Raw genomic sequence first — 25768 nt, forward strand, 5'->3', positions numbered from 1 at the left:
ACCTGCACGCGAGGACACGTGAGCTGGGGCTTTGAACAGGGTACGCCTTTAACTACAGTCTTGGATTAATCATGATCAACGGCATCGTATCGTGCCACGTGTCAAGGGATGTGACATGTGCGCCGCGTAGTCTCGATAGACGTCAGACTCTGGAGTTTTGCAAGACGCGTAGCGCCACCTGTCGGTGCGAAGAGGTAATAATTGAGTAGTGCAAAGTCCGACTCCCTTGCTAAGTTGCCTAAGCAGCTAGCGAGTGCGAAACAACGATTTAACTTAATTTTTGTTCATATTGCGAATGTTTTGCGCATTTAACAGCCAGAATGAGAGCTATGAATTTCTCCGCTAGTCGGATGTGCCGCCGAACTGCCGTAAAGTTCTTGTTGGCTGGCGAGCACGACGGCAACCGCGACAGCTCCGCGCGCTACGAAGAAACGCCGCAATCGACGTTACTGTTGCGTTGTAAATTGCCATGAACGTGAAGGACTCAATAACAACGTTCAGTTTTACCGATTTCCATCGCGGTCGTATGAAGGAGAAAGGAGAGAGCGCTAGATACGGGCCGTTCGCGTGTTGGGTAAGCGAATTACTCGCATTCTCCACAACACAGCCGCTCACATGAGAAAGTGTGATAATGTTGTTCTGCTGTAATTGTGTTGCGTAGCCCTCACGGGGTACTATGGAAACCAAGCGAAAACTGAGGAATCTGCAGCCGCCTCTTCGTTGGCAACAGAATAAACAAAGTTGTGAACCATCCTGCGTATGTGCCATCGATGTTTCTACCTGTTTACACGCGTCCGCCTCCACTTTACTCAGCAAGTGGAACGGAGAGATTTGGCAGGTCAGTTTAACCAAACATTTTGGTTCCTTTATGAATTCAAAATCATGTTCTAGGGCATTGTGGTATCGCGAGCTTATTTCTAGTTTCGGCTTTTTCGATACAACGAGCACGTTTCGCAATGCACTGAGCCCTCTTGACAGCGTTTTTCTTTCTTTTTTTTGTAATCTGAGCAATAAAGTTGCTGTGGGAGCACTGGATGAGTAATTGTTAAGTAACGCACGTGTTTAGAAAAAAAAATGTCGCGTTTCTTTACATTAATTTGTGCGCGTGTGTTGTTTTAAGCGTCTGCTGGTTTGTTTTGACTTCGGTTGTATCCCGCGAAAGCGGACACGCACGTATCTCCATTTGCAGTAAATACAAACGGAAGACAACCGTGAAGAAAACATTCGAAGTAGCGCGATAACACGCTCGAACGCCCAGGAAGCGAGAGCTGAAGCGAGAACGCAACTGAAAAGGCGAAGGTCGCCAGGGCCGTCCGCCCCTGATAAAGCGAGCTTTGTACCACTGACCGTAAGCTACATAGTTACCTGACTTAATCATATATGTACTTCATCGCTTTGACATTATGTACGTACCCAAATTTAACACATTTAGGCACTAGAGAACGGACGTCGGAGTGCTTGCCTCGAACTCGACGTTGTACGATGCTCGCTGTACTTGCGAGTTGCAGCGCGCAGAAATAACACCTGAAACTTCTTTTACATTGTACACGTACTTCGCTCTGCTCCCTTTCCGAAGCGTGGATGGGCGGAAGAAGCTTTCCAGGTCCTTGATTTTTAGGAAACCGTGCCTTTACTAAACCGAAAGACGGGGCTCTATTGTGGCCTATGCAGCTTCGCTTGCGGACAGCTCCGACAGCTCTCTTTGCACTACTCAGTTTGCGCCAAGGCTGCGATGGGGGCGCTGGTGGCGGGTTTTTCCGCAGCGCCGCCTGGGCAGAGTCTGATGTCTATACCTGTGTTTTCTCTTCGGCACACGTTATGGCGCCTTCTCGCAAGGCTCGAACCGCTGCTGAAGAAGCGAATCGTAGAGCTACGCGCGCAGCTGCGACCATGCGACGTCGGTCGCATCAGACCGCTGTGCAGAGTGCAGCACAACCCGCAGCTCGCTGTAGACACCGGGCGGACAGTTCAGTTCGTTCTCGTGAAAACGACGCAAAGAGACTTCGCCGCGAAGATCCTCTAGTGATAGCTGCCGAAAATGGAGCTCCTATGCAGCCGCTCATCTAGCTTACGACGTGAGTCTGCTGCGTGTGCTGCGCATGCCCGTGACTTTTTATTGCGATAGCAATTATATGAACACTCCAAGCGCATTTCTGCCGTTGTCGTTGCCGCGAGGTTCCGTATAAAGTCCAACGGCGATAAAATCGTTGCCGCGCGCCGTATGCTGTGTGTGCGAGTGAAATCGTACGAGAATGAGCCGGCAATCGCGGCTCAATGTGCGCATATGAGGGAGGAAGGCAGGCCGGAAGCGCGCGGTCATTCGCGGCGAGGGAGAAAGAAGGGGGGGGGGGGGTCGTTATACCCTGTCGGCTTTAAAGTCCCTATATAAGAAAAGTACCGCCATCTACTCTTTCCTCCGCCGCCTCCTCTCCTAAAGCGCTTGCTTTTTCTTTACTTTTTGCTTGCGAAAGCCAAGTCGACGGTGGCGCACCTAGAAAGTCCACGTTGAAGCTTTCAGGCCGGGCGCGCGCCGCCGCAGCCGCCGGCGACTGCGGCTGCGCAGAGGACTTTCAACATGGCCCTGAGACGGAAAAAAAGAAAATATAAAGAAATGAAAAGCGCGCGCTATCATCGTCCAATCGGAGATACAGGATAACACAGGAGAGAGTGAAGCGGCATTTGTCAAAGGATGGCGGTACTTTTCTTATATAGGGACTTTAGTCGGCTTCTGCTCACAGCGCGGCCGCACGGCCGCCGTATCTTGAAAGCGATCTGTGACGTGGGCGAAGTGCTCGCCCGCGCGGGCCCCATCTTCAAAGCGATCTGCAAGGGGGACAAAGTGCATGCGCCGAAAGCCGGTAGCTTTGTATGCGCTCTGCTTTCGACGTTTAATTCGCGTTGAAGCGAGACGAGAGAGCGCGAGGGTCAATTCGCCCGTTGCTGCTGGCGCGCTTTCTCACTCTGGCGTTTTCACAGCGAGTTTCTGCGGTCATCGAGCGAGAAGTGGTCATCTTTACCTGTGCGCGCGCGACACCGTGCTTCTCTATTTAGTTAGTAAGCGAATGTTTACAACTTTATACGGCAAATTAAACTACTATCCCTGTTCATGTAGCTCTCCACTAATTTGCTATCGCAATCGATCCTTCGTCTTTCTGGCGAAACTGCGACTTTTTTCTTACCTGATTGCCCTTGACACCGCCTTGGCTATTTTTCGGCTTCTTTATTTGGCTCATTCAGTGAAATGGCCATCCTCTAGGTTCGTTTTCCTCTTCGGATCTGGCAAGCATGCGCGTTGACTAGGCTGCGCGCGTCAATTGCACCATGCGTTTTTGGTTTTATTCGTACGCATATACGAAGCGAAGTGCCAGAGTGCCCCAACAAATTTTCTAATTGTAGCGAGATAACAAGACAGCAAAGTGGAATCCTTCCAGTTTGTTATGACACTGCAGACACTTAGTGCCTCGCAAGACTGTCAACACATGAAACACCGCAATCATGTTAGTAATTAAAAAAAAACGCCAGCATCAGTCATGAAGTCTCCAATAAAAGGTACGTTCTGAGTAAGCGCCACTGTATGTCTTCTCCCTGCGCCTGTGACAAGTTGCGCTGTCTCCGTCGTGCATCAGTAACAACTCGCCCAAATGTCCGCTCTTATCGATGTGGGCTCTGATTTTATCCATCAGCAGAAAGACAATGCCTGAGCAGAGTAAGCATTTATCGCTTTAATGCGCATGTGCTTATAGCAAGCCGCGGACAGGTTGTTTTATTTAAACTAGAAACGAAGCGTTTTGAAAGTATAGCAATGTTCTGTTAGTGTGCTACGAATAAGCAATGAGTATTAAAATCATGACTTTATTTTTATATTTGCAGAAAGTTGCTTATCTGGCTTACAACGACCAGCTGCCACACAATTTTAACGGTACAAGAGGCGGCCACACGAAGGGTTCGTGTTGAACTATTCCGAAATACAACTAATGCACTGCAGCTCGTTCAGTTGGGCATTTTGCTTTTAAGCCCAGCACTTCTTTGAAATCCGCATTGAGCGACTGTAATGCGATATAGCGTCTTAAGCCACTATTCATTGGTGATTAACCACCTGGTAAACTGCGAAGAACTAAGTCGGGGTTCGATTTAATTGTGACAACCAGGGTTCTTTAACGTGCACGTGTTAATGCACTGCACATGAGCGTTCTTCCATTCCGCACCTATCGGAACGCGGCTGACGCAGCCGGGATTGAACCCGCGACCTCGAGGTCAGCTGCCCAACGCCAGAGACACGGGGTTACCGCGCCGGGTCTTTCACTATAGGGCCGAATGGAATCTTTTTCTGAAAATCACGCCCCATAAACACATAGTTCGCGTATGCTAGAATTTTGTCATGCTATAGGTACTTTGACTATAAATAGAGCAAGAGCCAGTCAGGAAATTTTCGGAGCATTGTAGCTTCGTAGTACCTCAGATTCACCAATTTGCAGTTTGCCACAGGCACATTGGAGATAAGCAAATACAAGGTGTAGCACCTGCATTGCCTTTCATTCTCCAGGTGTGCTCTTGGCGGGACACGGCATCGACATGGGCACCGTCTGGCTCCAGCATAGCGTGCCAAGGTTCATCGACGACGTCAGCAAGGGCTATACGTACCCGAGCAACGGCCGAGAGAACGGACAACTGTTCTTCTGCATCACATTTCCTCTAGCAGCGGTGGAAACAATTTGTATGCTGGCTTCGTTTTTCTTTCACTTGCTAAAAATACTTTCGCGCAACATGTCGAGAGATATTTCTAAACATCGTTAAATAAGTGGCAAGATTTTAAAAGCGCAAATATGATTGCTCTACTGTAAGAAAGTTCCAGCTATATCCTCAACACACATTCGGACCCAATCTACCGCATATAAATAAGTTAGCTACGTCTCTGTATGGAATAAATAAACGAACAGGTACATTACTAATTGGTGTTTCACCCACGGTGCACGAGCCTTGTTCACAATAACACCTGGGTAAAATTGTAATGTGCTGTGTAATGTACGGGAACGCTAGACTGCCTTTATGAATTACTGATATTCTCATGTCCAACTACCACTCTTGCCCGTTGGGAGTCATAAGTCGGTGCAATGACTTTATTCAGATTCACGATGAAAGCACCATTATAAATTCCTGAGGGCTGAGAAGACATGGCCACAGGTCTCTGATATTGACACGCGTACTTGGTTGTCTTTCACCGGTGACAGTGCGCTTTTTACCGGCTAACATATGTTATCACTCGGCGCAGGACGCGCGTGCATGTATCGGAAGTTTCGCGAACGTTATCGATGCTTCTATCCGTTGTCTGTTGTCACCGGCGCTTATGCGATCTGATTGTATGAGCTACGCGAATTGTCTTGTACTTTCTGGAAAACACCCGGGCACCAGGGATTACTCTGGAACCTTCGATGACTCATGTATAAAAGCAGACGCGTTTCGCCGCTGATCAGATTTTGACGATCGCCGACTGTATTCGCCGCTATATATCGGTGTGCTTCGAGTGCAACTTGGTTTTGCGGGCACTATAGTTCGCCCAATAAAAAGTTCGTTTTGCGACTAATTCAAGGTCCCTCTAAATAGGTCGAGAAGTTTGGAACGAAAAGCGTGCCAAAACCTATCGCCAGAGATATCAGTTAGTGGTGCAAGATTGTAGCGCGACTAGGCGAGGGGGGGGGGGGGGGGGGGGGACAAACACTGAAACCAGGAAACCTATGTGGAAAAAAATGTTTCGAAAATTTTATATCAGAATACTGTCATACGAGTAAATATTCCGGTTCAAAAATTTTTGCTGTTCTAGAACAACAAATGTTAATATTGTTTCTATTTCGCAATTTACTGGTTCGTTCTTTGTGACCCCTACCAAGCAATGATTCTGGCGCAAGACTTGGCAAGACTGTGCAAACCAGCTATTATGTCGTGCGGAATGGCTTTGCTCACTTGATCGTGGTGGTTTTCTCCGAGTATTTCTTTTTTTTTCCCCTTGTGTGCGTGTTCAAAGTGTGGCGTGAGCTTCACTTCAAATCTTGCGGGACGCATGGCTTTCATTCGCGAAAGGTGTAAGTGCAGGTTTTTTGTTATCGTGCAAGTTCACGTTGCGGCATCCGACGCACTGAGTCTCCATCCTTTCTGGGGTTTTACGTGCCAAAACCAGTTCTGATTATGACGCACGCCGTAGTGGAGGGCTCCGGATCAATTTTGACCACTTGGGGTTCTTTTACGTGCGCTACAACACAAGTACACGGGCGTTTTTGCATTTCGCCTCCATCGAAATGCGGCCGCCGGGGCCGGGATTCGATCCCGCGACCTCGTGCTCAGCAGCGCAACGCCTTAGCTGACTAAGCCACCCCGGCGGGTGCACTGTGTCTCGTGGTGACGAATAAATGCGGAACGCTCCGCGAACAAACGTCACGCTATGTTCGTTCACTCTCCGTAACATAGGCTCTGAGTGTCCGATCGGAAGCAAAGTTAGCAAGTCAAATGTTTTCCAAATGAAAATGTGGGGCAATGTTGCCTTGTCTGATTACTGTTGGATATGAATACATGGTGTCGCCCGGAATTGCGAATGATTCTGTGAAAAGGTTGCGCATATGTTGCTATACATCACGACTCTGTGCTGGCCATAGTACTTTTCATCTATTAAAAAAATTAAATTATGGGGTTTTACGTGCCAAAACCAGTTCTGATTATGAGGCACGCCGTAGTGGGGGACTCCGGAAATTTAGACCACCTGGGGTTCTTTAACGTGCACCTAAATCTAAGTACACGGGTGTTTTCGCATTTCGCCCCCATCGAAATGCGGCCGCCGTGGCCGGGATTCGATCCCGCGACCTCGTGCTCAGCAGCCCAACACCATAGCCACTGAGCAACCACGGCGGGTCTTTTCATCTATTGAAACAAGTGTTGTTTGGTCGATTATATTGGTGGAATTATTCTAGACGAATAAACGTGAAGTTGCTTTTGCAACCTCTGTGGCACTGTCATTTAATTCCATCCTATTCCTATTCGGTCACCTTCCTAAAGAACCTACTAGAGTAATTGCCGTCAATAATAGCCTAATTATGATCACATTAAGACATACGCCACTCCTATAGTTTATTGACACGCTGGCGCTTCAGCTGAGGCGAGTGGCAAGCTCGCCTCAGCCTAAAAAAATAGCTGCTGGCGTAGCGGTCGAAATGCCAGATGCTGAAGAAATTCAAACATTCGCGCCAAGCAGCATAATATCTTGACGTCACTGCCATTTCCGGCTGTGACGTCACTTTTTATTGTTTTATTTTTGCTTGGTGTTAGTTGTCCCCCCGATACGTAGATGGGAACGGTTGCATCGAGCCGCCATTTTCTTGACATGTGGGCTTCTATAGAAGCTACGCTACCAGTTTATATATACCTTGACTGCTTTCTTCACCGTCACTACTACGTGACATCTGATCGAGGTGCTAGTACGTTCATGTACTGAATGCCACCGCGAAGCCGCGTTCCCAGCCCGGAACCAGAGGACAACACCAACGTCCCCAAGGAACAGCGAGCTAACCAGAGGCAGCAAGGACTACTGCCGCAGTACGGACTTCTTCAACGACCCCAATGGCAACCCCAGCGTCCCCCATCCTGCTGCAACAACCTCGGTTGCCACCGACCTTCCGTGGATCATCTGCTGAACACCCTGAAACCTGGCTGGAGACATGCGAGAGGACCGCGACGTTCAACAAATGGAGCGGCGACGACAAGCTGCGCCATGTATATTTTTTGTTGGATAACGCTGCTCGGGCCTGCTTTCAGAACAGATAGGTCCCACGTCCTGGGGACATATTTCGTAAGAACTTTGTGAGGACCTTCACAAGTGTCGTACGAAAGGAAAGGGCTGAAGTTCTCTTAGAAGCCAGAGTGCAATTGCTGAACGAGAACATCGGGTTCTTCACGAAAGAGATGATTCGCCTCTTCTGTCACGCTGACCCCGACATGTCTGAAGAAAAAAAGTGCGGTTCTTGATGCAGGGTGTCAAAGAGCAAGTATTCGCCGGATTTATACGCAACCCACCCAAGACTGCCGCAGAATTTGTTTCGGAGGTCACAACGATCGAGAAGACGCTTGAAATGCGCGCCAGGCTATACAACCGCCGTGCGCTGACAAACTACGCCGAAACTGAAGCGCTAGGCGCCGACGACCTGCGAGAGACGATCAGAGTGGTCGTACGGGTAGAGTTGCAGAAGTTATGCCCAAGGTCGCAGCCTCAGGTGGCCTCGATCGCTGACATAGTTAAAGAAGAGATTCAGCGGTCACTGGAAGTGCCAGAAGTTCCGGCATCGCCTCAACCATAGCTGGAAGCGATGACCTACGCTGCCGTCAAGGTCCCCCTCCGCGCTCGCGCCTGGGCCCCGTAACGCTGCAGTTCCGTCGTCCACAGCCACCGCCGCCATCACGCCCGCCCGTAGCCCAGCGCAGCTACCAGAGGAAGACGGAGATTTGGTGCGCGTGGTATTGACACGTGTACTTATTTATCTTTCACCAGTGACCGCTTTTCACCTTCTAACAAATTATATCGCTAGGCGCAGGACGGAGTGACTCCGTGCTGCGCCTACGACGAATTGGAGCGACTCCGTGCGATTCGTCGGCGTGCCGAACGAAGATACCGACGCACAAAGTCCATACTTGATCTGAGAATAGCCAAACGCAAGCAAAAGAAGATCCAGCGCCGAATGGACAAATTGGAGTCTCAACGGTGGGCAAAATTTTGTGAATCCCTAGACCCCCGAAAATCTCTTTCTCATATATCGAGAACCGTGCGAGGCCTACGTACATTTCCCTAACAACGCGTGCCATTCAAAGCCCTGGCGCTTTTCCAACGTCGAGAGAGCATTGTTTGCGGAAGATTTTTACAGGAAGATTGCAGGCCAATCAACGTACAGAGGCGCCCTGGTACTAATAGCATCATGCCCCATCCACGTGATTCACGCATGGACCTGCCTTCCATCACCGAGGAGCTTGATGCTGCTCTTGCTTTGTGTAGTCGGTCGTCGTCTCCTGGACCAGATGGCATATCGTACCGCATCTTGTGCCACCTGGGTGAGAGAGCACGAAATGCGTTGCTGGATATATTCAGTAGAGTAGCAGTCTGGGTCAGTTGGTACATACTGAATAGTAAAAACCAGTCAAAAGACGAAGGACAGAGAAGAGACGTAGCACACACGACGACCAGTCGTCGTGTGTGCCACGCCTTTTCTCTGTCCTTCGTCTTTTGACTGGTTTTTACTATTCTGGATATATTCAATGAATCCTGGCGGGATGGAAACGTCCCTCAGGAATGGAAAACAGGCCGTCTGGTGCTACTCCTCAAACCTGGCAAGTTACCACTAGAGCTCACGTCATACCGCCCAATCGCACCGGCAAGTTGCGCAGGGAAGGTGAGGGAACGCATGATCCTTGCCAGATTGGAGTGGTACCTGGAACGCCACAAAGCTTATCGAAACGCTATGGCCGGTTTTCGACGTCTTCGTTGCTCTATTGATGTCATCGATCTGGTCACTTATGTCCAGCATCAAAAGAGATTGAAACAGTTATCTGTCGCCGTGTTTCTCGACGTAAAAGGAGCTTATGGCAATGTTGCTCATGACGCCATACTTAACGCTCTTGAATCGGTCGGCCTTGGTGGCCGAGTGTACCGGTGGATCCGCAACTACTTACAAATGAGGTCGTTTCTTAAGCAGACCGATGACGGTCCGACCTCACAACACTACACATATGGTGGTGTTCCCCAAGGTGGATTCTTGAGCCCCACACTATTCAACCTTGTTCTTGTCGGTCTCGTGGAACGCATACCAAGTGCTGTCCAGATATCAATGTACGCCGATGACATCTGCGTGTGGACGTCAGGTGTAACACGTCCTCGCGAGGCTTCAAAAAGCCGCGATTTCAATATCGGCGTATCTTAGCGAACAAGGCCTCCAGATTTCACCTGGGAAATGTGCGCTGGTCGCGTTTACGCGGAAGCCAATGACGTCCTACGCCATATCCATCAATGGGCAAAACGTATGTTACGCCAGGACGCATACATTCTTAGGGGAGATCATTGATCGAGACCTCAGCTGGAGTCCTCATGTGGCCTACCTGAAGAAACGCCTAACGGCCATTTCACACAATTTTTTTTTCATTTCTTGGAAGAAAAACATGGGTAACGTCAGTACACGCGATGCTACAACTCTACAGGGCGCTGTTTCTCGGATATCTGAGGTACAGCTTACCTGTACTAAGCATTAATACCTGCAGAAACAACATCCGCACAATCGAAAGTGCTCAGGCGCAGGCACTAAGGGTTTGTCTTGGATTGCCACTATGCACATCGACAGCGGAAACAATTGAAATAGCTCAAGATTACCCAGTGAGAACTCATATGACATTGGAAGTGCTCAGAGCACACATGAGGGACAATGCCCGCGCCCCTTTCCATCACCTCGCCACGCTGCCGAAAGACCGACCCAATGCCTTCTTTTGCCAGCTGATATTAACGTACCGTGACTGCCTCCCTCGAGATGATAGGCCTGCTGAGAGGCTGCTATCACCTCCTTAGTGTTTGGCTCGCCCACAAGTTCGACTCTCGGTACCAAGGATTCGAACGAAAGCAGGACTCTTGTCACCAGCTCTCAAGCAGCTATCTCTACTCATGATGCACGAGACATACAAGGACCACCTTCACATTTACACTGATGGCTCGACAACTCTTGAGGGATCTACAGGAGCTGTGATCTTCCCCGAAAAAGCCGTGACCTTTGAGTTCAAAACTTGTCACCGGACAACATCGACTGTTGCGGAGCTTGCTGCACTTCGCAGCGCCCTTGACATGCTTCATGAAGATTTACCACGAAAATGGAGTATATTTACTGATTGGAAGGCAGCCCTGCAGTGTCTGCTATCCGCTCTGCGTCGTGGACCACAAGACCAACTTTTGCTTGAAATAAGACAGATATATCAACAACCAGTAGAAAAAGGACATGATATTACTTTTTAGTGGCTCCCAGGCCACTGCGGCATCATGGGCAACGAACAGGCTGATGAAGCTGCTAGGAGGGCTCACGAAAATGCTGTGAAGGAACCCATTCCACTGTCAAGAACCGATGCAGCAGCAAAGCTTCGTATACTCGTGCGTGATGCCACTCGATCCATGTGGAACACGCCAGGTTTCTGGTATACTCGACTACACCGCTTGGATCCATCCCTCCGACTACATATTCCATATAGACTTTCCCGATTTGAGACAACTGCTCTCTGCCGACTGTGGCTTGGAGTATCTTTTACAAATGTGTTTGCTTGTCGCATCGGAATGGCTGAAAGTGCTACCTGTGATAATTTCGACAGCGAGCAAACAATCGAACATATCTTGTGTCATTGTCCCCGCTACAGCTCCCAGAGACAGACGCTCGTGACTCCGCTGGCGCGCCTCGACGACCGGCCGCTTTCTGAGCAGACAACCTTAGAGTGCCGGCTGACGCGGTGTTCACACCAGAAGGCAATGAGCGCGCTCCTGAGGTTCCTCCGGACAAGCGACTTGCTTGAACGACTGTGACACTTGCTTTGTGTGTGTGCGTGTGTGTGTGTGTTTATCTGATCTCGCTCGCTTTCTATGTGTATGCATTTTTCTTTATCTTTCTGTCTCCCCTTACCCGTTCCTCAGTGCAGGGTAGCAAACTGGATATCTACCTTCTGGTTAACCTCCCTACTTTCCCATCTTATATATATATATATATATATATATATATCACGGTACACGACGTGCATGCGCAAAGGCCATAACAGTTCCCGTATCACTGTACCGCATCGTGTAGCGAGCAAAAAGAACTCTCTTGTGTAGCCAATAATCCGTCAGTTACGCCCGGAACTATATATCGCTGCGCAAGGACATTGCCTGTGTGCGCCTCGTACCTTCCACAGTGCTGCAAACAGATTGTGAGATGGAGCATAGATAAGGCTTGCGTATGAGGCAGCAAAAATCCGGAGACCACTCAGCACATCTTAATGCAATGCTAAAAGTTCGCCCAGCGGAATCCGTAGGTAACGCACACCTTCCAGAAGCACGTGGATTTCAAGCTAACGGAAGCATCAACCGGTCAGCAGTCGAGAAAAGCAAAAGACGTGTTCAGTGTTGGTGAAAAAAAAAACAGGGAACAGATTGATACGACCGGATCCGTTACAGGAATAGGCAGAGGTACAAGGTGGATAGAGAAGTGTTGAGGAAGAGAAAAAAAAAAGATTAAAAGAGTGTATACAAAAATGCTAGAATGAAAAGCATGTATAGTATACATGAGTAACTCAAGCAGGCTAGGTGACTATTTGCCACCGCCCCGTTTCAAAATGGATGCCAATAACTCATCATCATCATCATAATCATTCATTACTAACGCAATGTTTTGCTTAATTCAATCGCTCCTTTATCTTTTTTATGTCTTTTGCGATTCAAACATCGTTCCGCGTGGTCATAAAATATACCCGTAACTGCAAGGTCTATTATCTATGATACGTGACAACATTGGTTTTTGAAATCGCAACCATGTATTCCGTTGGAAAACGGAGGCTTGTTTTAACATAGCTGGCGTCGTCTTACAATGTCTCATCTGTTTTTTTTTCCATGAAAATGAACATTTCTTTTTGCGAGGTTTAAGTTCCACTACGCTTTCTCTCGCGCATAATTTTCCCGTATGGTTGCGACGAAAAAAAAAAAAAAAAGGCTGCCCCACGGATCCACCTACGCTTCTCACTCAACAATAGTTTTAGAAATGTTTCAACAGTTTATTCAAACTATATATCGTGAGGACGTCCCTGCAATAATGTTTACCAATGTACTTCGCAGCATACCACCTTCAAGTGCAGGCTGCGAACGTGTACCAGACACGCTACCTGCCATGGGTGGAGAAATTCCCGCAATTTTCTGCATTGCTGAAGAAGAAATACATGAAGAAGTTCAACGACATACAAGTTGACATTCTGCTTACTCGGAAGAAGAGACCCGTTTTGGCTATTGCAAAGTCGCCCAAATGGATGAGAGGTATTTTACAGCAGACAGGCAGTGCTGTTTGTTTTATTTGTAGAAATACCTATTGCAGGTGAATCCTAAATAGAGAAAAAGTACTTCTTCCACAAAACTCTGATGTAGATAGACTCAGTATGTCGCAACAGACAATAACATGGACATAGCTGACATAACTGGCGCTCCGTGGTCGAAAATAGAAGTGGTCCTCGAAATTGTAGTAATAGACAAGCACGAAACAATTCAATACACTGCCTGTTAATTATGTTTGAAAAACATGTTTAACTAACCTACATAGTTGGTAGAACATTTCGACAACTCTGTGCATTGAGAGATGAACATAATTCACTAGACAATATGCGATGAGCGGTTGAATAAACAGCGTCATCGTCGTCCTCAACCTATTTTATGTCCACTGCAACACTAAAAGCTCTCCTACCGGCACTCAAAAAAAGTTTGTCTTGCATCAGCCTATTTCAACTCATGCTTGATTGTAGCTTTCATGTTCTCATTGCACCACCTAATTCTTTGCTTATCTTGACTTTGTTTATGTTTCCTTGGTACCAATTCTGTTACTTTAATAGGCGACGGGTTACTTGCACCATGCCTTACATAACATTCGCAACTCTAGTTGTATTCTCAAGATGTTATTCGAGATAACGAGGTCTACACAAGAATATTTAGCTAAGATATCGCTATTTAATTAGCTTACGCTACAAGCATTTGGTTAGCACGATATCATTCCAGAAGTCCTCTTTTTAAAGTTTTATCAACCTATCAAGATGAACATTCTTATGCGTCGAACTTGGGGTGGTCAGTAAGGTATTTAATCAGGCAAGTCAACCTAGAACTGCATTGTTGTTCATTCCCTCACAGAAACGGTATAAAGTAAAGGCGCCACGTAACTTTCGCCATCGAAAGTGGCTTAAAGGAGTTAAGTTAAAAGTTGCTGCAACAAACCGAGTGGTTAACACAGTTCCCAAAAAGTTTGTTCACTCTCAGAGTGTGGAACGGGCTGTTATTGCTACATGCAAAAGCGAAATGCTTGACCTAACAAGAACTCAATCAGCATGCAATCCTTATTTGAAATAGAACTTGGATGTAGAGAAAACCAATACCGCAAGTCACATAGTGTAATGGACACTACACTGAGTATGCGGATTGAACATATGGCCGTTGCAAAGCAAAATATGCTTGAGGAGTGACATGAGCTAGGTCACGCAGCTGATTTTCTTGGCGGCGTGCGAGCAAAACGTGAGCGAGTGGGGTACGTCTAGTGTGCGTTGCCAGGAATGGCAGATGACGTCGACTGATCAGGAGCGCGCAGTAGGCGTTCTGAAGCAGCATTGGGCACAGCGAAAAAGCTCGTTAGCGCCATCAGTAACGCACACAGTAATCTATTTTTTATTAAATCCCTACAGACCTGCGGAAACATTTGCGGAATACGTATCAAATCCTGCGCAGCAAGTGGCGTTTTCTCCAAGAGCACTTTCCGATTACATTGTACATTCTTAGGAGGCGAAGTTGGCAAGCTAGCGATGGTTGCTGATGAGTAATCGAGATAATTATTCTTTCCTTCTACCGTTTAGTGCGAATGAAGTCACACAGTGCGAATGAAGTCAGTCCGTAATTACTACTTTTGTCTGTTGTTATTGCGTGACAAGAACTAATGGGTATGATGAGTGAGCAGAAAGCTGTATATTCACGTACAAAAGTTTCCGCTGCTCGCTATGGATAACTTTGTGCCATTTCTTGTGCAGACATCTATACGGAAGAGCTCAGTAGGAAAATAGAAGACAGTATGACCGTACAGACCTGGAAGAACGGTGCCGGTGGAGCACAAGATATGTACTGCAAAGGCAAATACACCGTCACTGATGTTCAGTACGTTAGCGTGAATACTCAAAGTGGACTTCTACAGTTCTCAAGTCGTGAGGACCACAGCAAGTGGTCCGTCGCACGAACTAAGGGAGTATTCTGCTTTTCCAGCCTGAACCGCATGGTAAGATCTTACGACAGCTTCACGCTCGCTTTTCTCGAGAATCGTTCTTTCACTTAGAATGCAAGTCATGCTAAGCCTGCGAAGGAGGAGCCGCATTGCCAGCACAAACAAGAGCGCGGCTTAACACTGCCTGGTTAAGGAATAACATTGTACAACATAAAATAAATAATGTTGTGCCACAATATTAAAAAAAACATATAGTGTTACGGAAACGACAAGGTTCTTGCGTAAGCAAGCAAAAGGGAAAGATCACGCTATCGTTCGACATATTTCTGCGCTTTCGGCTTCACGTAAGGCCTGTAAACTGGACATGCAGACACACAAGGAAGACCCCGGGGGGGGGGGGGGGGGGCAGCCAATTAGGCTTTGCAGCAACAGTCCTTCATTTTCAGTTTAGGTGTGGCCTGTGTTCAAATGTCATGAGGGCAGTTTTTGTCACAGTTTTGGGGCACAGTTTCGGGAGCATTCTATGTGTGGCCTCTGTTCACGTGACCCGTTCTTGGCCAATGCTAGAGAATGAGTATGTTCCACTGTGGCAACAGTGGTACAAATACCTAAATGCGGCTTGATACACGTGAAAATAAGTAATTGCTTTTGCTACTTGCGCTTCCGAAACACGCAGTTCCAAATCGCCTTTCTTCGAGTCTTCAACTTTACCATTAACTTTAGAAATTCGGTTTTGAAAACTTACACATTTACTTGGCTTTGAGCGAAGAGTTCACTGTAGTATTCGTAGAAAGAATTCTCTATAGCCTCCTGCCCATTCATATTTCCATTACACTGAATCTCAGGTACAATATTATGGTGAGCATTTATTTTTCTAGACGCAATATTTTTTTTTGGTCGGCGTCTCGCCTGCTGTCATCTTCTCTGCTCTTGCGCTTACTGGGCATCACGATCTTTCTCCTCTTCTATTTGCTCCAATTTGAGTTTACTAAGCGGATATTGTTTGCACAAGCGTCTACTAGTCGTTGTGTCAAATTTGAACGTAATGTCATTTGTTCTTGATATTTCGTGTGCTTCATTTTCATACAGCGGTCAGACGAACATTTTCCTACCTAAATTAATGTGCTCTCATTTAAATCCTTATTTGTCGGCTCCTCTGCCCATTTTTATCAATGCATCTTGATCGTTATTCATGAATATCTCATCCTAGAAAAGATCAGAAATGAATTTATACATATCCCAGTTAAACAGTTCTTTTTACCTATCTTTATTTCCCTCATAACAAATTATGCTAAACATTGATCCCTACATAAAACGGCCTGACACAGTACCAGGCTGATTATCGAAACCAATTCCAAAGATATAGGTGGGCATGGTAAGAGATTTGAAAGGGTGTATACAAAGTTGGCCCCTGGCCAATACATTCAGCGCCATCGTCGAGACCAAGGTCGTTAATTAGGCTCTTTAACGCCACTGTTCTTGGCAAATTGTTTAATATGATTTGTTGCCGGCAAATCACACACAATTCAAATCTCCCATGAGAATGACTAACTAAAAGCAATTACTATCGCCCCAAATTGTTTCAAACAGCGCATCCCTTTTCTGCATTAGCAGGCGCGTATACGCAAATAATGTGACCGCGCCCGCGACTAACAGACGCTGTTCTCTGGCTAACGGCTCTGGCTACCATTGGTCTATGTTAAGTACGGATCGAATGACGACGAAATGGGTTCCATGAGAACAATTTCCTCGTTATTTTTATGTTTTCCACTGTCTACCATATCAGGGCCAACGTCATAGACAGGCTATCTTTTCGCCTATATAGGTCCACGCTTGGCTGATTCAGTGTGTTGCCTTACTGGCGGATCGTTTCTGTGTTACCCACTCGCTCCCAGTCCCGGTCTTTATGCCCTCCATAACCTTGCTATTAGGCCCCCAGACGTCGTTCCCTCGCACTCGCACTCCGAGTGGTGGCGTGGAGCAGAGATAGACACCGGGCTTCTAACCCGAACGCCGTAGGTTCAAATCCTACTCCAGTACACTACATTTTCAGGCTTGGAGTGGCGCCTGACACCGGCAAAAAAAAGATTGCCGACAACCAGTGGGGCTATACTAGTCCAAGTGCAACCAAATTACTAAGCCCAGTTAAGATTCAACAAAGGCACTCCCTCACCAGAGCTGGAACTGCCATCCCTGGTGCAATATTCGGCCACTACCTCCCTCACGACTACAACAATTAACGCATGGCCCTCAGTCCCCAGCGGCTGCGGAGTACCTGACGAAGGTGGCAGTCAGACCTGCGTCTAGAAGAACAATGCCTCCGACGAACGTTACAGTAAGCTCCCCTTCCGAGAAAAAAAGCACAGCGAGTACTACATCTCACAAGCTGTTGTCAGCACTGCCGAAGGTACGAGGCGTACACAGGCAATGTCCTTGCGCAGCGGTATATAGTTCCGGGCGTACCTGGCTGATTATTGGCTACATTAGAAAGTTTTATTTTTGCTCGCTACATGATACTGTACAGTGACACGTGACATGAATGGACCTTTGCGCATGCACGTCGTATACCGAGTATTACTGTGGCAATTGCCGCTGGTAACCGTAATAACCACCCTAACCGCGATCACATATAGCAACATGGCAGCACCCATACAGCGCCGACCACCCGCTTCCATCCGATTTCGCGCTTGTTACTGGCTCTCCGCCCTGTCCACAAGAAACAAGTTGCAAAATCTGCCATCGCTAAGTCTCCTCTCAAGCTGAGGTCAAATCATTAGGTGTGTTTTGGCGTAATTATTGAGATAGGCTGTTTGTTTTCACGCTGCTAGGACTACAGACAGGGTGCCGAGCCTTAAAACTGGCTTGATTTCTAGTTAGCAGATGGCGCCACAGCATTAGCACTGGTGATGCATTGACGGTGCGGAACGCTATAAAGGCTGCATAGTTCACTGCATCATTAATTCACTACCCCGTTCTAGCATGGTACTGGATGACGGTAGTGAGCAAACGCCAAGTACAGACGCCGAGCAGACGCTGTGCCGCACCTGAACATTTATGAGGGTGTTCGTCCATTTTACTTGCTAAGGAGTAGTAGTAGTGATTTTAATAAAAACATTAAATTATGCAGTTTTACGTGCCAAAACCACGATCTGATTATGAGGCACACCGTAATGGGGGACTCCGGAAATTTGGACCACCTGGGGTTCTTTAACGTGCACCTAAATCTAAGTACACGGGTGTTTTCGCATTTTGCGCCATCGAAATGCGGCCGCCGAGGCCGGGATTCGATCCCGCGACCTCGTGCTCCGTGTGAATTATTGAAGCAGAAAATGACGCTTATTTCTGCTGCCTAATAGGGAGCACGGCGCAGCGTCAGGGGAAGGGGAACAAGGAGATAAAGATGTTGAAAGGAAGGGAAGAAAAAAGAGAAGCAGCAAAGGTCTCATCCGATCATGGAGGAGGCTGGTGATGGAGGCGGTGGCCTGCTGGGGCAAAGTTTTTTTAGGAGGCATTGGCTGGGGGCGAGCGCTTAGCGATGGGCGGTGATCCCGTTCAATTCCAGAAACTCCAAAAGACCATGGAGAGCTCGGAGATGGGGAGGCGACGGGAACAGGAGGTCGCTGGTTGTCGCAGCAGGTAGACCCTATTGTCTGTAGGCAGTGATGACCCTTGAGCGGTCCTGTGCCAGCGCTGGGCAAGAAGAGAGAAGGTGCTCGAGGGTCTCGGGGTCGCCGCAACGTTCGCAGGCCGGTGAGGTGGAGCGTCCCTTGGAGTGCAGCCGCGCCGCCGTCCAGACACAGCCCGTGCGTTGCGCGGTCCCTCCTGCAAAGGCCACACTCTGTAAGTGGCCTGGCACCGTTCCCGTTTGCCACTCTGGCATCCGGGTAGACGGTTGTGAGCAGTTTTTTCAGGCGATGCCTTGAAAAATCCGAGGAAGCGACTGGTCGTGTGAGCGGCACTTAAGGATGGTGGGCGGTTTTGGCGAGGGTGTCCGCTGCCTCGCTAAGGAGCCTGCAAGGTAACTGCAGGGAAAGCGTACAGGTAAAGCGAAGCCCTGCTCTCGCATGCACGTAAACGCAGATTGTGGTTACGGCGTCAAACATTTTTTTGCGTCAATCCACCAAACATGGAGCATGTAACGGGATGGCAGGCAGATGCTGAGCAGGCGACGCGGCACGGATGAGCACATCTCGAGGGGCATTCGGTCTTCCTATTGGCTGAGAATTCGTGTAGCTTCCACAGTGCTGACAACAGCTTCTTAGATGAAATAGGCCACGGACACATGCCTGAAAAGGCGGAATAAAACTTCCTTACAAATTTTCCTCGTGCAAGCATCGTATTGTGACGCTTGAGTCTTGAGGCATCGCATAGCGACAGTTGCGTATAAAAAGTGAGCGCGCGAATCTTCTAGCTGACGATGACGATAAACGTTAGGGACGCTTAAGTCGCCGAAATTCGCTGGGCGTCTTTCGTCGTACTGTGGCCCATACGCGCTTCTACAAGGCCAGGTACGTCGACGTCTTGTCTTGCGATTCAACACGTTTTAATGCTGAATAAATGTTCCGCTTTCTCTGCAAGGTCCACCTTAGTGCATCTGGGCCGCGTTCGTCATTGAAATCTGCAGCACGTTCCTTACCGTAATGCGTCATTTTGCCTTCCTGGCTAATGGAAGTTGCAGCACACCGATTCCCACAGAACGGGGGATCTGCATAGTTATTACGCGCAAGCGTACATGCCACGTCTGTCAAATCGGCGAGATTATTGTCCCCACGACGGAAGCGAGCTCCGGAGGAGGAAGGCGCCTGGAGGTGAAAAGAATCGCCGCGTTAGCGCCCTTTCCTTTTGTGCTTCGACGCCTCGGTGCTCGGTGTGCATATTCGCGGTGTCTCTTCTTTGCATGTGTAGCAACAGCCGCTTTCGCTGTACCACACCAAGGGAACATTCTGTAAGTGTCCACCTAGTGCACATGTCTCCTTCTGACGCATTCTGATTGCCTAGCCAATCAGAATTTCAGCAGCAGTTGAAGTAGACATGTGCACTAGGCGGATACTTACAGAATACCCCCCAAGGCGTCGCACCATCGAGGTCAATGTGTAGCGTCCGCGACTGCGTTCGCGCCCTTTCCGTTTGCGCTTCGACGCCGTGGGGCAAGCTGCGCATGTTGGCGACGACCATAGGCTTACGCATAACCCGCGTTGACGACGTGAAACGTCACTAACCCTTTCCTTACGCAACCATTCTTAATGCCTTTTGCTAGCACTTACCTAAGTGTCGAATAGAATCTATGAATCCATCTCCACACAAAAAAAAAAAAAAATTATGAGGGCTTAAAACTGGTACTTGCTCCTCACCACACAATGTGTAAAAGTGCTGAACTCGCTTTTATAAGCTGCTATCGAAGCTAATTTTGAGAAGTTCGGAAGAAGTAACAGGTGTGAAACCATACTAAAAGCTTTCAAGAAATAATAAAGATGCAAACAATAACTGGAGAGGAGTTCAAAGCGTCAGGTAAATCAGTGAACAGTGATAGCTGAGCCTGCACTTCAAGTAAGCAAACTAAAATTGGCAAAACGAAAGTGGACTATACAGTCATATGTACCTTGCACAGCGTTGATAGAACATGTGTGTTGACTGACATTCGTTGGCAACGCCCGTCACCCGATTTCTCAACCAGAACCAAGTCGCCCAGCTTGTGATAGACGGACACAGACGTGCTTACTAGGTTTCTTCATCAATCATTGTCACTCGTCCCACTTCATAAAATTTCCAATAACTATATAAAAGGAATTGCTGTTCGTTTATTTTCATTGTGATTCAGATCTAATGTAGATCACTTTTGACTCTATTTACAGATTTCCCAGTGGAGGCGAGGAGGCGAAATTACGTGTCTTGTCGACATACCGCTAGCTAAACTATTCAGAGATAGTATTTACAAGCGAAGCAAATGCAATGCAAATCGCGAAAAGTAGAATAGACAAATGTCCATTATAGATGATTACGTCTGCCTGAAGAAAGCAGGAGTCTGAAAAATAAAAATAAATAAAAACATTCCTCCACCCAGAACACCATGAAACAAATAGATTACATAGAACGAACTTAAACTCGTCTACTAAGTAAAGGTCTCAGAATGGGAGAATACCGACTGGAAAATATCCTGCAGAAGCGCATCATATTTTCAGATCACGGCATGTCAAATAACACTACTCGCTGGCGCTGCTGCAAGTGCATTCGTCGCAAATGTATGCTCATTTTCTTTCGTGAATGAATTTAATAAATCCTTCTCATGAAAACTGTTAGCAGCACACTCGTAGCACGAAAGAACTGGGGAACTTACACACGTGATACATGTGTAAACTTCCTTCTCTTGGACACTTACTTAGACGCTCTCGAGGAATTGCTCTCATAACACGCAACCTAAACTCACGTATTGGAATCATCTGGATATGAGTTTATGGAAGCAGGCCTGACAAAGAAAGGCCCGACGTGCCTCCTCCGGGCACTGGTGAACTCCTGATTTGCTTAGACGTGCCGCATGGCCTCTTACCTTTCTCCGAACCCTACTGGCGAGCCCGACAGTGTGTGCCAGCGAACTCTATCAACCCCCAGAGCGTCTTCAGTGCCGAGGCGCGCGCTCCAGCTTCATGGCACTAAAACACGCACCTCTTCCAGTGGGTTAGAGCGCTTTTTCAGCAATAGCATTACTTTTCCAGGGACTCCTAGCACGCGTCAGTGTCCCCAGTGCAATCCAATTGTCGAAAAACGGACTGGTTTTGCCCTGGGAGGCACTAAAAATGTTGTTATTTTGTAATAAGTTAGCATCCGTGGTGTCGGAGAGATTCGATGCTGGCGCAATTAAGTCAAATTAGCAGCACGGCCTCACAGAATGCTATGCTGCTAATTAGTACGTTGAAGAAACAGCAAACACGAAACTACGGCGACGACGTTACGTAAGTATACCATATCAGTCAACATGCGACAAAATTAGCAACAGCAAGGAAACAAAGTTCGAACCACCCCTTGAACGTATGGAGTGCATTTGTTGGTAATATCTGATATGCAAACTTTTTTGAAAACAATGATTCATGGTGTGCTTACGCATAACGACCCGTTCCTGCCAATCTCGGACACCCCTCGAATCTTCCGCAAAAACGTGTCCGCAGCTGTTTCATCATCACTAAACATTGTGAGCTAAGAGTGCGCAAGACACGCTCCAGCAGAGAAGTGGACAAGAAGAAGCTGGCATTAAACACACAGACCCACAAAGCCTCCGACCGTTTGAAGAAAGCCACGGATCGCGCTCGCAGAATGGCCTTTTCTTCAAACAAACTTGATTCTTTTTTGCTGAGGTGTGAACAGCAGGGGGTCCCCAAGCAACGCCTCCGGCACTTTATTCTTTGCTAGACCGTCATGGTGTTTGATGTGCACTTATACCCACACCTCACATATGCGGTACAAACACAACCGTTCAATCAACGCGCGTGAACTCTATTGCAGGCATTAAAGGTCAATTGCAACTAAATTTCACTTGGGCTAAATTTCCCATAAATGTTGAGCTTTCATCAAAATGCTATCAATGTAATCTTGGCAAAGCCGCCGGACTGGTAACTGGCTAGTTTTCTTATTAGCTGCCTTTGAATAGCGCCTAAGCAGACGACGTGTGCATCTGGCGATGAGCAGTTAGCGATGCGGATATGGCGAAGTTTCAGAACCGTACGCGACTGCTGATCTCTTAATTGCGCTACAGGCGCCCAGGCGTGTCGCTCACTCTACATTTGCAAGTTATAGTTGTCTCTCTCGGCGTGCTTTTTGGTTGCGCACGTCATTTCATCTGTTGCAAGAATGCCGACGCGTTGCATGGCCGTCGGGTGCTCGAACACGTACTCGAACACGAGCCATGGATATGCTTTTGCATTTTTTGTGTCCCTCGAGTAGGAAAAGGAACCAAAACATAAAAATGGGGGAAGCCCGCGCCACCGGGTGGTATTTAGGGGCATAAGGCCGATGATAAAATAAATCAATAGTAGTTGCTATAGCAAGTCAGTGGAAATTTAGAAAGAAAAGCCAATTAAAAATAAAGGCGGAGACTAAGCCCGTTGGATGCCGCAAAATGAGCTAGGTTTTGATACGGAGTCTGTGATTTGAATGGAGGAACCAGAACAAGTATATTACACTAAGCTCGTGAGCACGGTGTAAGAAGATAGGCGCTCCGACGGCGCGCCCGCGCTGGGGCGAGAGAGCGGCCACTTCGTGTGACCGGAAGTGAGCGCCGCCGCTAGGGGCAGCACGTGTTCAGGAGGCCTTGGAGAAGCGGCACAACAGTGGATAATTTAGGACCTCCGTCAGCATTTAAACACCCATACCCAAAGATATGCAATTTTTCGTTATTTAGACGCCAAATCCTGAGCAGGTAGAAGGTTTCATGCCACTTACAGTCAAAATACAGTCATTTCGAACACCAGAGAGACGCGTCGTCTGCTTGAGCAGACGGCGCGCTGCGCTTACCGCTGCTCGCCGCGTCGGAGTCAATCGGAATGTCAGCAGAAATATAAAGGGACGTTCCTTCAGCCAAGTAGAGTCGTTTTAAGCAGGCGACCGACATCTATTCATCGAAATAAAGCACTTCTGCCGCGCGTGCCCATAAAAGCGCCAGCAAAGCGAGCGGAAAAGTGGCCCCCAGAAGAGGTGCTGCCCCTTGCGGCAGCGGCGTGCGTAGAGTCACACTAAGTGGCCGCCCCTCGCGCCGCCTTCGGAACACCTTCCTTTTTACACCGTGCTCGTGAGCTACTTAGTTGTAAGAAGCTTCGGCAGTGATACGAAGTTATCGCGCCTGCCAATTTACTTTATTATGAGTTGGAATATGATGCCCCCAAAAGAATCTTTGTGCATATCAGCAACCTCCCGGTTCTGGCTTGCCAGATGTTATGGCGGTGCCCTGCTTGCGAGGAGGAGGGCGATGTAGGAGGTCTCCGGATGATTGTCATCGTGCAGGGTCACTGTCATCATCGTCATCAGCCTATATTTATGTCCACTGCAGTACGAATGTCTCTCCCTGTGATCTCCAAGTTCCCCTGTCTTGCGCTAGCGTATTCCAACTTGCGCCTGCAAATTTCCTAACTTCATCATTTCCCAACGTTGGTTATACATGAGTTATGCATCATGAGAGGCTTATACATGGTGTTAAGATGATAAAATAATACAAAAGGAAGCGGAAAGCACGGGAAGTACTGTGGAAGGTAAGGAGAAGAAGGAAGGGAGGCAGAGGGTATAAAAACAATAGGAGGAGAAAGGGAATGAAGAATGCAGTTAGAGCCATCTATCCCGGGGAAGACCCGCCATAGTTGGCTTAAACAATGCAGATGGAATGAAACGAACATGCAAGAGTAATGTGAAGCAGTGAAGAAAGATTTAGGCGAGAGGAGTTAGTTGGCGCCAGGGAGAACGGTAGAGGTAGGAGAGGGAGACGCAGAGACAGAAAGAATCGTAACGTGCACGAGTTGCAGGAGCAGGCCCCGCGACTTTTTAGATGTTAACATGGCCGGATAGGTGTCGGCCGATAGGGATGTGCTACGGACATAGGCGTGCAATCGAGACACGATGCGTGCGGTGCGTGAACACGAAGTGAAATAATGTGTCTCGTCGGTGCAAATTACACCACAGGCGCATAAGGGAGAAGCACTCAGACGAAACCTGTGTAAGTAAAATTAAAAGTGGCCATGCCCCGTCAATAGGTGTGACAAGAGTCGGTTTTGGGGGAACCAGCAAGTAATATCATAAACACTTCGCACCAAGGTATATAGGCTGCATGGTGTTGGTGCCGTCGCCCTGCCAGTAACAATGCCATTGGTGTTGTGCTGTTTTAAATAACCGCGAGCTAATCGACCGCACTATGAAAAGGCAATTGCGAGTTAAGCCGGTGGTCGCCGTGGAAGACGCAGCCGAGTCAGCAAGCTCGTTCCCCACCACGCCCCGATGGCCTGGGACGTGATAAAGGAACATCCGGCGACCCCTCAAAGCCTGCAAGGGGCGCGCCTTCTTAAATTGCCGGACGCGCGCTTTCCTAACGCTTAGGTGAGACAGCGTGGTTAACAGCGAACGGCAATCAGTGTATACGCTCACCTGCATTGGCACACAGGGAACCTACAAACGCGAACGCCTCGGGGAAGGCAACAGACTCAGCACTGCATACGCTAGTCGCGTTCTCAACGCGAACCTTGCGCACAGTGATTAGACGACCGTTTGGGTCAAGCGCAACGTAAGCCGCGCCCGCCGAGGCGCTCGTGAATGTGCCGTTGGTGTATATATGATAGTCCGGGACATGCGAAATAAATGCGGCCTTAAAAGGGGGTCAGGCGCTCGAACCGAAAAGGGTAAATCTCACGCGGATGGTGCAACTAGAACGAGTGCAAACCGAAGGGCGCCAACGAGCCAGTTGCTGAAGAAAACGACGACGCTGGAGCCAATGTTTATGATGATAGTTTTTTAACAGCGGAGCTGCTTAAGCTCCTGGTTAGGCCGCGTAATGCGAACAAAATACTGCCCCTGGCGATGACGTTACCGCGCGTTGCCTAGGAACCACCTCGCGGATCGGCGTGTACTTTGCCTTCTCTCTGTGCCGTGTACATGCTGCCTTGACATGGGACGTTAAGGATATTCTCGGGAGAGAGAAAGAAAAACGCGTCCGCGTTTCCCCGCGTTCGCACCGAACGCGCGCGGTGTCCGTGACTGCAGCCGGTGCCTCTGGCGGCGGCTCGGCATGTTTCGACCAGCCACGCCCCGACATGTGTGGA

General features: G+C 48.2%; 1 protein-coding gene across 1 annotated transcript; it reads left to right on the top strand.

Moving 5' to 3' along the window:
* The first annotated feature begins 3865 nt into the window (after positions 1–3865).
* On the top strand, positions 3866–21277 carry LOC119458866 (plancitoxin-1-like). Its single transcript, XM_037720728.2, has 5 exons — positions 3866–3943; positions 4544–4714; positions 12857–13051; positions 14794–15035; positions 20834–21277. The coding sequence occupies exons 2-5, from the start codon at positions 4573–4575 to the stop codon at positions 20948–20950; spliced, it is 696 nt and encodes a 231-aa protein (XP_037576656.2). The 5' UTR covers positions 3866–3943; positions 4544–4572; the 3' UTR covers positions 20951–21277.
* The last annotated feature ends 4491 nt before the right edge of the window (positions 21278–25768 follow it).

Source organism: Dermacentor silvarum, chromosome 7 (genome assembly GCF_013339745.2).
Source record: "Dermacentor silvarum isolate Dsil-2018 chromosome 7, BIME_Dsil_1.4, whole genome shotgun sequence".
Taxonomy (NCBI): Eukaryota; Metazoa; Arthropoda; class Arachnida; order Ixodida; family Ixodidae; genus Dermacentor; species Dermacentor silvarum.